Here is a 16,601-nt window from a genome sequence, read left to right as displayed (position 1 = left end):
TTGACTTCAAGAAAGGTTTAATAACTACAACAGACATCATATAAAATACTCACCAAGTGTTGTTTTCTGAATCCCTGATGAGGACGAGACATGATATACCAGCATCATGAGCCTTGGGGTTGCTGAGGGATTTTAGGAGAGAAATTTTAGAGCATACATTCATGAGCTGACCACTTCTCTTCTTGATGTGTTACAAGTATCTTTACCATGTTGTGCTTTTACATTATTTAATATCGTCGCTAGGGTCACAAGATCTTGTATGTCAAATGTTTAGGAGAGAGAGAGAAAAAAAAAAAAAAAGAACATGGTGGCCAAAGCACTATACCGAATGGGATAGCCTTTCCTTGAAAGTGCTGTAGTCTGTTTCATCAAAATTTGAGATACAAGCTCTTGTCACCCAAGTGACTTCTTCTGGTGGAGGGAAGGGGGGGGGGGTGCCGGTGGGGGGCGCTTGTGGGAGGAGGAAGAGGAAGGGAACATAATCATCAGTTTTTTAGTTGTACATTGGATGCTAGATACAGAGATGACAATTTCTGTATTAAATGTATTGCCGTGAATCTGGTTGATTCATCAATCAAAATAGCCCGACAGTGTATTTCCCAGGTCTTCCCAATGTTGAAATAGAGGGTCTATAAAAACAGGTAGAAACATAAAAAAAAAAAAAAACTCACAGGGGCGTACAAATAAACCCTTTGGACATTATCTCCAAATTTTGAAAGCTATCTAACACTGTCTGTAGCTTGGAGAAAATTGTCCTAGAAGTTTGATAGGAAGTTACATTGTAAGTGTAGAGTGCAGCTAGTATACCGGTAGTTTGTGGGAAAAATGGAAGCATGGCTGGAACACATGTTCAAAGCTCTACAGGGATATAGAGCAAACGTGTACATAGTGTACTGTAGGTGTGGCCTTAATTTCAATAGCAGGACTTAATAAATTACTACAAGTAAATCAATGGATATTTACAGTCACACCTTGGTGGAAAATGGCTATTTGTAGACTTTGATACAAAACTATACACTTTGTAGTAACAATGATTGTACTCACTGTCACAACTTTCGGACTATTAAGTTTTATTATGATTATTGTTAGTACAGTATCATGATCATGATCATGTATTATCATTATTACTATTATTATTATTATTATTATTATTATTATTATCATTATTATTATTATTATTATCATTGTTGTTGTTATTATTACTACATGTACTATTACCATACTACAACATTGTACTACTACTAATATCTACAAGTACTGATTACAGTCATCATTAATACTGTTACTGATCATTATCATCATCAACATATCATAAATTACTACAAGCTATACTAGTATTTTGATTCTCATTTTTGCATAATCATTCTTATTATTATCATTAATATTGCTTTCATCAATTTTATTCTATGATCTAGATTGTTAAGTCTCTGTGTCAAACTGGTTTATTTTGAAGTTAAAGTCAAATTAGTGTTAGATGTAGCTAGCAGTTACCACTAGGAAAACTAAACTGTACAATGTTCCATTTTACAAACTGTTGTATCCTACTTCCAGCGTAGAAATATGCTCTCATCTCAAGAAATGGGAGAGGATTTATAACAGCAAGGCCCTCTGAAAGAAGTGTGTTAAGTACAGATTTGATGTTACACTGGGTATAGGTATGACATGCATATCACTATCGAGTCTAGTTAATGGAGTGTCCAAAATCATCTCCTCCAGCATGACTTTCATGTCACAAACATATTATTCCCATACTGCATTGTCAAAGGATGTATAGATGCACATTTTTGGAAGTACATTTGTAGAGTTTGTTTGCAAAAACCGATAAGTCCATATTTGTCAAATGGAGATATTTGCCATTAAAGGTCAAGAAAAATAAAGAGAATAATAAGAAAATTTTTGCTTCTTTAGACCATAACTTCAAAAATGTACCTTTATATGTAGTGACCAATATGTCATCCAAAAGGTATTATTTTGTGCTTTATGACAGAGACCGTACTTCAAAATCTTAAAAAATGGACTTATCGGTTTTTGCAAACAAACTCTTCATTCGTACATGTACATCTTTAACCAAACAAAATTGCATGGTATACACCAGAACATAGAGGTCTACAAGCAAACGGAGTGGACACCATTTTAGCAGGTCATTGTTGTCATATCTCACAAATTATGAAAGAGCTGTACATTGTACACCAGATCCAAACTGATTTCTTAATTTCAAATGAAGTAAAATCTGACAACTACTCTAAGAAATAACTCTTTTGTGGAATTGTTTTTATTGCAACTTGACTGACGAATTGCTCTCCATTAAATGCAAATTATGTTGAAGAAGGGCAATAAGTCAATCTGTGACAATAAAAATTTTCAACCATTTCATTTTTTAATGAAAAACTAGCAGCAAAGAAGGCATGATGTAGATTGGAGGGGGTGGAGGCAAGAAGGCATTTTTAAATGGACGAAAAAAACAAACAAGCAAAGAAAGTATGCCATGCATATTTACACTGAGTAAAATCAATACAGACAACAGTAAGTCTCCTCCATACTACAAGTACTGTAGAAGGCAGTTTCCCTGTGTTTGCGACCCACATGACGTGCAATGTTTGGCAAGTGCTATGAAGACAACTAATTAACATTGTGCATGCAGATGACACTAAAAGTAATATTGCTATCTACAGAGAGCACGGTTTAGTAGTCAAGAGAATGGATACCTTCATACATGGCAAGTGACCACATTGTCATGCCAGCAATTTTGCAGCAGGCCCTAGTACCGTGCACTCCCATCACGTATAACACACACGGATCAAATTCCGGTTACAACAATGTAAAAATATAAAAATGCAATCTCGCCATCTGTTTCTGCCTAAACAGTCAAAATATAAGGTTTCTGTCCAAGCAATACACAGATTGATGGAGTATAATAATGCTTTGGGAAAAAAACAAACAAACAAATCAACACACATTGTAAAATAAAACATATCAAGGCAGTCAATATTTCATAATTTGAAATGTATGCTATGGAGGATTTTGCATATTATCAGAAATGTATGCATTATATTTTGTCATTAATATCAGTACTGATTACAATTAGTAACTAGCAAAGTTTAAAAACTAACTTCTACTTAGCGGCAAATCAGATTTGAATATTTAAAATTCACTTACACTGTTATTGTCTGAGTTTTTGTCTAAGCTGATTAGAATTTATTGGTTAGCATATAATTTATTTTCAAATCAACTCAGATTACAGTCACAGTTCACACACTCTAGCGTTGAAAAAAAAGAAAGATCAGCACAAAAAAAAAGAAATTATCTAGTCTAAAGCTTGAAAATGCAAAGCGGAACTTAAAAAGGTTTTGTTAATTTAAGAAACAGAAAAGCAGCTACTCAAGTTCTACAAGCTATCTAGCAGTATCAAAATCTAACAAATTACAATTTATCAAACTAAGGTACACTGTACAAAGCAACATGTACATTATTACAACAGGACATGTTTAGCAAACAATGCAAAATAATTAGTATCATCTAGAATCTACAACTGTAGCAATTTGCAGAGTTACACAGGTGCCAAGTTGATGGGATAATTGTTAAATTTGGTGTATTAGATCTTGGATGCCCAACTGACGGTCCAAACTTACGTCATTCTGTTAAGATGAAGAACGTCCAAGTTTGAAGCATGACAATTTCAGTTAGATAAATCAGCATAAATATCTCAAACATTTCATGATAGAGTGATTACAAATCTAGAACAATTTCTATATATATAGTGTGTACAATGCAGTATATACACTGGTCACTCTAAAAAGGAAAAAAAAAGGAAAAGAAACCTTTAACCCTAACTAGGCCAGGCTATTTAGGTAGTTGATAGAGCCGGGGGGGGGGGGGGGCCTCCAAGGCCCCCCCCCCCCCCCCCCCCTCCAGATCTCGGCAGTCGACAGCGCGATCGCGACGAAAATTGGCACACACATTGCCTATGATGTAATCTAAAATATCATTAAGTTAATTTTTCAAAAAATCATCATTTATGCTGAATTATGCTAAAATGTAATTTATGCATGATGATGCATAAAATCAGACTATTTGGTATAAATCACAAAAAAAGCTCAAAACAGGCACATTTTTTGTGTAAATATTCTTTTTAGTGTCCTTAGCAAATGTAATAAAAATAATTGTGATATCAGAAAAAAATCTTAAGTATTTTATTGTTTTTTTTTTATTTCTTATAAGTATTTCTTTGTTTTTTCGACTTTATTTTTTTCATTGTTTTTTCTATGAAATTTGTCCGCGACATCGCTCCGAACAAGAAAATATGTTATTCATTGAATTTAATCAATAAAACACCCAAATAATCATGCTTTTATGAAATTTGCCAGTAAGCACAGTTTGCATTGAAATTGTACACAAATTAACGTTTTTGAGCTATTTTTGGTCTGACATGCATGTACATATTTATGCGTAACTTCGAAACCGCGCGTTCGGGTGTCGCAAATTTGGTGTCAAAAGATGCGGGAGACTTGAAATAAAAAAGTCATGAAACGTTGCGGCGATAGCTTTTTGCAATTGCGATACATCGCGCAGAACGTCGAGTGGGGGCCTCGGAGGCCCCCCCCCCCCCCCCCCCCCCCCCCCCGGCCTAGTTAGGGTTAAGATTCCTGGCATCATTCAATATTTTCCACCATAAACCAGTGACATTCCAGGCCAGGGAAACCAATTGTTGTTTACACGTACAAACAATTAAAATATAATACAAAAGTGTATCTAATAAAATTTTCTAAAATGTTCTTGTTTTGTTCTATTAAAAAATCACAAGCCCCTAAAACTCCATTTTATGCTGCATCCCAACAAATGTCCTTCCTACCCCCATTGCTGCAAAAGGCACCATTTCCAGCATGCAACTACTCTGTACCTCCTATTTAAAGGAATTCACACCCCATTCCAAAGGTATAGTATAAGAAGACAATCTACATTCAACCTACATGTATACATTGTACATGTGTGTAAGCTGTTTCCTACTCTAGTTATTGTATAAAAAGGCATCATATGAAAACTGATACTCCGTCATTCACTTTGGAAAACAACTTTCCAAGACCGTTAATTGTGTTGGTTGCTAATAAAATCACTGAGGACCATGCACGGTGTTCACTGATCATTGTCTTAATACTATTATTCAGTAACACACATTTTCAGGAAGGAATCCTTCTTTTCAACTTTATTCCAGAATCAGTTTTGTCATTTGCTTTCAGGTTATTTTTTTTTTTTTTTCATTACAGCCACAATGTAGATCTTAAAAAGCATTTTATATGAATGTGCTCTAAAGATATTGCAAGTTTGTGTATCTATGCCATGGCAGCAGCAACAAACTGATTGTTGAAATTCAAAAGGAAACATTTTATTTACATCAAGCTTCTCGATGCACAGTGGGTTCATTTATCAATATTTGTAACTATCAAGAGATATCACAATTTGGAAAGTATTCTGATCACAAAAATGGAAGGAGCAAAAGGTGGACAGAACATGCAGCAAAATATGTATGGGGTACACGCCCTTTATCATACACAGATAGTTTGTACCAGCATTTTGTGAGACAATGAATTTGAGAGAGTTTGAATGAATAATCGAGGTATCAAGTTACAAGACCGAGTACATGATCTTTTCATCTGCTCATAAACTATTTGATGTTTTCTTTTTGTTTTCTTTTGTGTTTCTTTTATTCAAGGCTTGCAAACATGAGGCAATCAGTTTGAACACAGTTCTATTGTGTGAGGTGTGCATGTACGTTAGGAAGGGTCTTGCCTTTACAGGAAGATTGTGTGGTCGATGTAATTTGGCAAGATGAGGATATGGATATGGGATTGACATCAGCATGTGAATTTACTATGCATCAGAATTAGGGAACGTCCCCTTGGACTTCCGGTCAGTGGAATATTTCTTTCCTTTTACTCCGAGAGCACTGTGGTGTCAGATGACTACAAAGAGGATTGTCTATTCATGTTCTGTGAGTCATGCATGAAAACTTTTCTGCTCCCTCTTACTTCCGCTACTGATGATTTACGGGCATGTGAATTGGGTGTGGTGGCTTGCGTGTATACGGGCTATATTTGATACTTTTGTTGTCAATCGGCACATATCAGTTGTGCTCAGGTATCGTAAACTGTGCTACAGTTTTATAAGAATAAATTTCTCCTCTGTAAAAACTGCAGAGAATGAAAACTGAACTCATTACAAAAGTGAGGCAAGAATTACAGCTCAGGCATCTTTACTGTTACGACTTTACTTTCCTTTTTATCCTTCTAAGTCATAGCAAACTCTTTTCTATCCTAAAGCTATACTAGTACATTGTAAGACAAAACTGTTCAGTCAGAAAACCTGTAAAAGCAAACACTGATAATTTATGATACTAATTCTAATGAAAAACTGAAACTAAAAGCTGTCTCAACATATCATCGAAGTACAATCAGGTAAACATGTGAATGATACATGGTGTTAACAGTCTCCTTCCAGAACGTTATATTCTAGAGCATTATGCTTTCTCTCATTTGACTTTACATTGTACCAAGAGTAGTACACTGTCAAGGTAAAGCCACAATTTGGATTTATGAAAAGAATTGGAGCTCACCAAAAGACTGGCGTCAGACCTCTGTTACCAGGATATGAAGAGGAGTCATAAATGATGAGTTTTTGGTCAAACCTGAAAAGAAGAACAAGAGTAGATAGTATACTACAGTGTAGGTAATACACACCAAACTGACTGATAAAAAACACACATTTCTTCTAATGCAATGCAAGGAAGGATACCACCATGCACACTGTTACATGTCTGTATGACACACAATATATAAAATGACAATCATCCAATGATGATGTTTGTTGTGTGAAGTCTCATCTCAACTTGATCCTATTGTTTGAAGTTGTCTCCCTATTCATCTTTGCCCTTCCCAGGTTGCCCATCAATGATCCAGGGGTAATTTCTGGCCCTACCTCTTCCTTTTGTTTGCTCACCCTTTGCTTTAATAATCCCTCTTCTCACCTTGTACCTGTTTGGCTACCTGCCTTTGACACCTAAAAATCTGTCCCTTTTGTTTTCTTTGTTCTGTGTCCCTAGCCCTTCCAGGACAGTGCATATTGTGTGTACAGTGTAGTTCATAATCTGTTTCCCTGTGTACCCTGTACATGTATGCTTGTAATTTTGCCTCTGACAAAGATTCTGCTATAAAAATCAAAAGCTCAAATGTCAATTTTGACTCCATTTTACTCCTTGGGCTTGAAACCACCATTGGACAAGCAGTTTGCAGCTGCTGCACTTTTTCTTTTTGTCTTCAGTCTTTAAACTTTTCAGTGGAAAATCCAAGATTCACTCTACATTGTATTTCAATAACATGACAATGCCAGTCACGCAATATGCCAATTGTTTTGGGACTGTGTTGGTCTAGCTGGTATCACTCACTTTTGATACATGAATCTATTTTTATTTCTCACTATATGATTTCAAGTAAAACTTTCATTGTTCTGTTCACAAGCCTTGAACAATTCTCTGTAACAGTCTACTTTATCATACAATCCATAAGTCATGCTCTTTGAAGTATTTATGATATACATGTAAACGGTACATGTACAGTGTATCTTGTAGTTCAGTTTACATTCCCACTTTGTAGCATTATGGGGAATTCCAGGCAAGCAGACAAAGCCAAAAAACAGATAACGGGAAGACAACAGGATATCACATGCTACACTCACAGGCCTATAAATTGTAATGACATCACGGGTTTGCGTCTGCTCCAGATATGGTTACCACAGTAGTCTTCGGGTCGAGTTTCATTCATTCTCTCTTTAAATATTGCTTTTGGGTGGGACTTGTCACACACTCTGTATGAGTCAAAGACACACTTTGCTTTCACTAGTCTACAAAGCTCCCCCACTCCCCACCCCCCCCCCCCCCCCCAAAAAAAAAGGCAGACACACACAATAGCTATAGTGTCCAATAAAGGAAACCAAAACCTACATTTATTTTTGGATTGAATGAATGCAGCAATATTACTTTGAGGAAAACTGGACAATTAATTCAAAAGTTTGTATTTTAACAGTTTTGGTGCTGTCGTCATTTCCAGGTCGATGGTATGTGTACTTTTCATGAAAAATTATGGAAATTTTGTGGAATTCTCCTTATATTTTCTCAATATACATGTAGTTGTCTGTATATGATGCCATCAACTGTACTCTTCTTATCAAATGATGGCAGCATTGAAACTACGAGGAGTCAATTCGCCTTTGCATGGATTGCTCAATTTTCCTCAAACTTTCATTATTTATTTTACTAAATATTGCTGCTTTCACTAAATCCACGCTTATTTGTGGGTTTGGTTTCAAGTGTATAACATGGGATATCAGAAACTGCTTGGCACACATTGGTTTTGGATATTTTGAATAGTGATGAATGTAAAATCTGTTCTTTAGATTCATTACCATTATAATCATTATCATTATTACTATTTCAACAGAGAAGCAGTATAGAAAGCAGCAGTATTAGCTTTTGTGGTTGATAGTAGTTGCAGTAGCACTAGTTTCAACAGTTGTGGCAGTATTATAGTGACATGTAAAATTGTAGTTGAACTATTTCTAGTTCAATGACCAAGTGTTTAATTTGTAAAATTCTGTATCCTAATTGATATCTCTGTGCTGTACAAAAGCTCTTTCACAAACACAAGCATCATATCAATGTTCCATATTATCATTATTAATGTCACTTTAAATAGTGCTGGTACAATCAGTAAGTCCTACTAGGAATAATACAGTTGGCAGTTTCACATTAAAAAAAGTCTCTTCATATTCAAGCTGACCTTGTCAGTTAGAGTAAAATTAGATCAACAGAATAGCAAAAGATTAAATAAAATCAGACAAACAATAAAGAAATTCACAAATTTTTTGAAGGCATTGCTCCAAGATTATAATGACAGAAAAATGACAGAAAATCTAGATGGAGGCAATGGGCAATATTTTGATATGCCTTGTGAGGGAGGCAATAGTTTGATATGCCTTGTGAGGGAAGCAATAGTTTGATATGCCTTGTGAGGGAGGTAATAGTTTGATATGCCTTGTGAGGGAAGCAATAGTTTGATATGCCTTGTGAGGGAAGCAATAGTTTGATATGCCTTGTGAGGGAAGCAATAGTTTGATATGCCTTGTGAGGGAAGCAATAGTTTGATATGCCTTGTGAGGGAAGCAATGGTTTGATATGCCTTGTGAGGGAGGCAATAGTTTGATATGCCTTGTGAGGGAAGCAATAGTTTGATATGCCTTGTGAGGGAAGCAATGGTTTGATATGCCTTGTGAGGGAAGCAATAGTTTGATATGCCTTGTGAGGGAAGCAATGGTTTGATAAGCCTTGTGAGGGAAGCAATGGTTTGATATGCCTTGTGAGGGAAGCAATGGTTTGATATGCCTTGTGAGGGAGGCAATAGTTTGATATGCCTTGTGAGGGAAGCAATGGTTTGATATGCCTTGTGAGGGAGGCAATAGTTTGATATGCCTTGTGAGGGAAGCAATAGTTTGATATGCCTTGTGAGGGAAGCAATACATGTGTAGTTTGATATGCCTTGTGAGGGAGGCAATAGTTTGATATGCCTTGTGAGGGAGGCAATAGTTTGATATGCCTTGTGAGGGAAGCAATAGTTTGATATGCCTTGTGAGGGAAGCAATATGGTTTGATATGCCTTGTGAGGGAAGCAATAGTTTGATATGCCTTGTGAGGGAAGCAATGGTTTGATATGCCTTGTGAGGGAAGCAATGGTTTGATATGCCTTGTGAGGGAGGCAATAGTTTGATATGCCTTGTGAGGGAAGCAATAGTTTGATATGCCTTGTGAGGGAAGCAATGGTTTGATATGCCTTGTGAGGGAAGCAATAGTTTGATATGCCTTGTGAGGGAAGCAATGGTTTGATATGCCTTGTGAGGGAAGCAATAGTTTGATATGCCTTGTGAGGGAGGCAATAGTTTGATATGCCTTGTGAGGGAAGCAATGGTTTGATATGCCTTGTGAGGGAGGCAATAGTTTGATATGCCTTGTGAGGGAAGCAATAGTTTGATATGCCTTGTGAGGGAAGCAATACATGTGTAGTTTGATATGCCTTGTGAGGGAGGCAATGGTTTGATATGCCTTGTGAGGGAAGCAATAGTTTGATATGCCTTGTGAGGGAGGCAATAGTTTGATATGCCTTGTGAGGGAAGCAATGGTTTGATATGCCTTGTGAGGGAAGCAATGGTTTGATATGCCTTGTGAGGGAAGCAATAGTTTGATATGCCTTGTGAGGGAAGAAATGGTTTGATATGCCTTGTGAGGGAGGCAATAGTTTGATATGCCTTGTGAGGGAGGCAATAGTTTGATATGCCTTGTGAGGGAAGCAATAGTTTGATATGCCTTGTGAGGGAAGCAACAGTTTGATATGCCTTGTGAGGAAAGCAATGGTTTGATATGCCTTGTGAGGGAGGCAATAGTTTGATATGCCTTGTGAGGGAAGCAATAGTTTGATATGCCTTGTGAGGGAAGCAATAGTTTGATATGCCTTGTGAGGGAAGCAATAGTTTGATATGCCTTGTGAGGGAAGCAATAGTTTGATATGCCTTGTGAGGGAAGCAATAGTTTGATATGCCTTGTGAGGGAGGCAATAGTTTGATATGCCTTGTGAGGGAGGCAATACTACACCACTCACCCCGCAGAGTATACCCTGGATTCCAGACACACTATACACTTGATGATGTCGGAGTGCTCTCGTGAGTTGTAGGAATATTTCAGGTTGATCAGGTGACCACTTTCACGATCTGGCGAGAAGAAAAAGGTACAGCATTCTTTTATCTCAACACCAACACAGCATTGACTGCAGGCAGTGTGCTACCTCCTATCTGTGCAAAACTACAATAAAACAAAATACAATAGAAGAGCCCAGGGAACAAACAGGGACTCAAACAATGATGACACAGACAGGAAAAGAATTAAAAGAGTATTTCATAGTTGATTTGTCCCTAGAGCTAGATGCTAGTGTGAATGGAGTAATGACAGCTTGACAAAAGAAAATTAAAGAGGATGTGGATAGAATTGCAATGGTACCTGAATGGCATTTATTGTATTTTTTATTTTTTTATTCATTTTCATATTTTTTTCACAAAAGAAAACAAAAAATACATCTATCGTAGCGGAAAGTGGGGGAAGGCTTTTAACATTCCAAGTACCAGTGTTGCCTCTTTGTGCAGTCATTGTTGCGTACATTGAAGCCAAGCAGTGCTGTTTTCAAGCAATGTGGCCTGTCTATAGTATGTCTGTATGTAGGGTAGTAACAGCCATGAAGAGATCCTTTCTATACCACTATAAAACTATAAACGTATCTTATAAATGCATTTGGTGAAGATTATTTAGCATCAAAGCACTACTAGTGACAGCAAATTCTTCATGTTTTACTTGATGCCTTCGACCAAATTCAATCACTACTCAGGCTGCTACTAGTATACCTGATTCTTTCACTATATATTTCAGTGTACACTTGACTGCAAATCTTCCCTGTCTTAGCCACAGATAGTCACTGTAACACCTTAAGATATACATGTATCTACAGCGCCAATGCCGATGTTATTATCAACAATTATCATCATTTTCATTACTTCTACAACTATCATTTTTTTCTTCTTCTCATCAGTTTCATCCTTATAGTGCTGAAACCTTCAGTGAACAGCATCATTGAACTCACTCTCGTCTAGGCTGAAGACTCGGATGCAGGCATTGAAACCACAGACCAGCTGGTGCCGACGGAGGTTAAGGGCCATAGAGTAGACAGGAGAACCAAACTGAAAAGACAAGGTATTAAGAAAAATAAAAAATCATCTTGAGCACTCAACCCTCATTGTGCATGGTTCATCAATCAGCACAAATGTTCACAAACTCACTACCGATAAAAAAAGAAAAAAGAATCAGGATATTGAACCACCATAATTCCCTATGGTGTCATCATAGCCTTACAGTTGGACTGAGCCATACTGTTCATACACAAAAGTAGGTTGCTATGATCATATATTTCCAACTGCATGCATGTCACTTGAGTTACTTGAGAGTAATGAATTACAAAAATGTCAAGCTTGGTTGGACTTCTAAAAATGTTGATGAAAATGCATGTCTTGTCTCAAATTGTCCCGAACAGACATCATATCTTGATCCTCGGATCTAAAGCTGCCTGTCATTGAGAAAAGGATGAACAACTGAGTGAACAGAAATCTAGCACCTTTTAACAGTATTGATGAGCATTCATTTAATGTCAGCTTCCCTGGAAGGCTGTTTTACAATTTAACAATTTCAAATTTTGATGATAATGACCATGGCAGCCACAGTTTTTCACTGAGAGATTGGTCAGAAATCACTGAAGACTTGGGAAATCATTTAGTGCTTTTTGAAAGACCATATAAAAATCGATTTTTTTTTTTTTTCAAATTTTTTTCTTACTCATTGGTCTCAGAAACAATCTCATCCCTTCGCCACATGTAGTTTAACTTCCTTGTACTGCTATCTACCAGTAAAAAAGGCATAATAATTACTATCCATGACAATGCCATGCATTTTTAAATAGATTCAAAATCATTCTAATTTTTAATGGGTTGACAGCACAAAAGCTTTATCCCCAGGGACTTACCGAGATGCGATCATGCACTGCTGCCGCTGTAGACCATGCTATGATAGTCCCATCGTTCGATGAGGAAAACATCACCTTTGCTTCATGCCTGGATGTTGATACAGTAATGGAGCAGTGACTCAGTATTTGAACTAGCTTATATTTCTTTAGTTTTTCCTCCCATTTCATAGGATATGAGATTTTGATCTTTCCACTAGACTCAGTGTATCTAATGTACAGTTGTACCATAATATTTTCACAAGCCTTATTAAATAAGGGCCTTCAGCAAAAGACAATGCAAGTAGATAGACCCTACTGTACATCAAAGGGGATACCAGTCCTGCTCTAGTCTTGACAAAATTGAGCATTGATTACAGCTCTATTGATTGCAATTGCTGGCACCTACACTGTAACTAGCAGGGTAACAAGAGGTAAAGTGTATTCAGCATTACACCCTACAGCCAAAATTCTCCAAGATGGTTTTAAACCATATCCATGATTTAAATTCAGTCCATACACTAAAAATCAATGCAAAGTTGGCACACCTTTCCGAACACACATGTTCATTATCAAATTAACTGGGATGTCTGCTGTTGTACAGGACATGCCACACAAATATATCATGCAATATATGCGCAATCCAAGAACAAAATTCGGAATAACTAATTAACTACAAGTGTACAGGTAGTATTCTTAGTGCAAAAGGTACAAGATGATAACCCTCCAGATAAATTAAATTACTGCTGTTTTAAATATAACATCAGATCTCTTCATTCATAATATCTATCCTTTATTAAATTTTCTTAACTTTTAATTTTGTAAACCTGTTATTGAGAAATCAGCTTACCAGTAAAGAAAGGCCGTCACCCATCCCTGGTGTTCATGGTTAGACACAGACAGCTTGTAACCTTCCACCTCCCACATCTTGATGAAGCCATCTGGATTGGATAGAAGAAACCATGAAAGATATTCTCGAACTATCAAAGCACAAATTGAAGCACATTTCTTTCTAGGTGTCTGAATCTGCACTCAAATGTCACAATATGGGTTGGATCTGATGCAGATAACATTTGCTCTGGTACGCATTCTGGCAAGACTTCTCTTTAATAGCTCCCCTCACCTACAGTGTACACATTCATAGAGTCATATTTCCCCCATCAGTTGCAAATGTGAGTCGGTTAAATTATTAGGGATGTACCTTCAGTCATTTACTATGATTATGAGGATTAGGGTGGTTTATTATTATAGAGTTTAAGGTTGGGTTAGGGTTATAGAATTACTAGGTAACGTTGAATCTGTTGATATCCATCTCCATGTCTCACAATAGACCAGAACAAGACACACACTTAGGAACGTAAGGTAAACATCCTTTTGTTTTGATCAGGACATACACCTGATCAGACCAAGGCTGTAGATTCTACCTACCTTGTCTTTTACTTAAATTGAGTCTGACAACGCACGCATGTTTACTAGTACAGTGTACAGTACGTATAGCAGTTGAGCGCGCAATTGTTTCATGACAATACGCGTTTACGTGCTGCCTTGCCAAACTAGTGTACTACAGTAGTGTGATTGTATCGTGATGAATGACCTGTGTCAAAAAAAGATGAAGGAAGAAGGGCTGCCAGCTGTGATGACATCATCACGATTAAAATAGTTCCATCAAATTCGGCTAGATTTTCTTTATCGTTGATTTACTCAAGTTATCTTGATTTAGAGAAGTTTTCCGCTGAAACCATTCAATTTTCATAAAAATTGTGTGGTCAACCTACTTTTTGACGGTCGTTCCATTTCCGGGCTTTTGTTGGGGGGCCCCAAACAACGGGAAAGACAAATATCAGCCCGCTGAAATTCATCTCTAAGGAAGAGCCGCCGGAAGCGGAGCCTTCAGCCCCGCTTCCAGCGGCTCTTATACGCACCCATATGCTAATTTAGCCAGTATTCTGTAATTTCCCCATAATTTATAGGGTCTAGATTTTAATTTGTTGTTTCTGTCGCTATCGTGTCATGTGATACACAGGTCATGTCACTCTAGACTTAGAATAGTAGAGTAGGCCTAGAGTTCTAGGCCCCTCCCCTATGGTTAGACTCTACTAGACAGAGACTAACGTTGGATAAATAAAATTTTTCTCACTACTGGGTAATTCCGTGAAGTTGGGGCACAAAGTGTTACATTTTAGCATAACTCAATACTAATTATGCTATACATATATTATTTATAGGCTTTACATTTGTATTGAGACCATACATTTTCCTGGAAATTTTGTGCCATTCAGACTCAATTTTGATGAAGTTGTCTTAAAAAAATGTAACGGTGTCCTGTAGCATCGTGACGTGTCCATGTAGCATCGTGATAGTTAAAATCTGGTCCTAAAAGACAAATTAATGCAATTAGCTTGACCAAAATTTGATATAATATGCATAATTACTAGATTAGTCAGATAGCTAAATATCTTAACTTTACTTTCCACAGTTTTACTTTTACAAGAAAATTTACACAATGTGTCACTATGCTATGCGGTGTCCACCAAATGTAACAAAAAAGGACACCGCGTAGCATCGTGATACATTTTGTAATTTTCTTTTAAAATTAAAACTGTGTACAGGAAATTTGAGATATTTAGCTATCTGACTAATCTAGTAAATATGCATATTGCATCAAATTTTGGTCAAGCTAATTGCCATAATTTGTCTCTTAGGACCAAATTTTAAAATATCACGATGCTACATAACATGGACACGTCCCGATGCTACAGGACACCGTTACATATTGTTTAATAACTTCATCAAAATTGAGTCTGAATGGCACAAAATTTCCAGGAAAATGTGTGGCCTCAATGCAAATGTAAAGCCTACAAACAATAAATGTATAGCATCATTAATATTGAGTTATGCTGAAATGTATTTTTCAAATATCACGATGCTACATGGACACTGCCCCAACTTCATGGAATTACCCTACTACGTTAGACCTAGTATACACTAGCCTGACCAGACCGCTGTGCAGCACAGCGGTCTGACATGTACAGCTGTAGCACTTGTTCAAACGTTGTAAACGACCGACACTATTGATGGCAAAATCACATAAAATGCCTTTTATTTTGTTTGATTTTAAGAGTAAGATAATTTTTACCACTCACCTACAGCGTAATTTCCTGATGGTTGAGTTGAATTCGGCGTTTTGTTGGTATCCAGACCTTATTGTTGAATTTTTCGGAGTAGATTGTGCGGTGGCATCTTTTCCTTCGAGAGCTTCACAAAATCAACAAACTACCACGCATGCGGAACCGGAAGTGGTTGCGTTTTACGTACACCCGTGCGCCCGTGCGTTTTATGTGTTACGTAAATTTGTACGTAAAGCTACAGCACTCGTATCCGCGTGTGCTGCGCCGGCAATGATTTGACCTTTTTATGGGTCACCCCGACTAGCTCATCACTTCCGCTCCCCGACTAGCTACGTTGTAGTATACGAGAATGAATGCCATTCGAATAACACGCAGATGAGGAGTGAAGCAATACGGACGTTTACAGACCTGACTTTAGCCACAGATTTCGGTGAGTGTTTGACGTAATTAAACAAAAAATCGCATACCGATTATTGAATGATTATCATAGATTACAAGGATTCCTTATATTTTAGTTTTCCACGATTAATAAAGATATTCATGAAGGAAACGCACACCCACCGCTGAAAAATAACGTCTGCGAAGGAATAGACGTGCAGCCGCTGTCGCTTCACGACAGCGGCTGCGTGTAGTTCAGTTCGGGAAACCCACTCACAAGGGGGGCCCCTCCTTATAAGTAACCCGTCCCCCTTATAAGTAACCCCGTCCCCCTTATAAGTAACCCCCGGGGCACCCCTTTAAAGGAGTCTCCACACTTTTTTGCAATGCAACGCGAAAATGAAAGGACTGCGGCAATTCGCTTGATTATGTCCATAAAGCTTCACAAGTTTCCTAGTTACTC

General features: G+C 37.3%; 1 protein-coding gene across 1 annotated transcript in view; it reads right to left on the bottom strand.

Moving 5' to 3' along the window:
* Positions 1-16,601, bottom strand: part of LOC139720260 (uncharacterized) — a 51,579-nt gene that overhangs the window by 33,907 nt on the left and 1,071 nt on the right. Inside the window, exons 2-7 of the mRNA XM_071631623.1 lie at positions 13,483-13,573; positions 12,657-12,744; positions 11,724-11,820; positions 10,695-10,803; positions 6,608-6,679; positions 54-122 (exon numbers count right to left, since the gene is read on the bottom strand). Of these exons, the coding sequence (XP_071487724.1) occupies positions 54-122; positions 6,608-6,679; positions 10,695-10,803; positions 11,724-11,820; positions 12,657-12,744; positions 13,483-13,573 (526 nt within the window). The remainder of the gene's footprint in view (positions 1-53; positions 123-6,607; positions 6,680-10,694; positions 10,804-11,723; positions 11,821-12,656; positions 12,745-13,482; positions 13,574-16,601) is intronic.

The sequence above is a fragment of the Diadema antillarum genome, unplaced genomic scaffold, assembly GCF_040938485.1.
Source record: "Diadema antillarum isolate AM-2024a unplaced genomic scaffold, OU_Dant_1.0 scf00000125, whole genome shotgun sequence".
In the NCBI taxonomy this organism is placed as follows: domain Eukaryota; kingdom Metazoa; phylum Echinodermata; class Echinoidea; order Diadematoida; family Diadematidae; genus Diadema; species Diadema antillarum.
The sequence above is the reverse complement of the archived record's forward strand: the minus strand, read 5'-3'. Positions and strand labels throughout refer to the sequence as shown.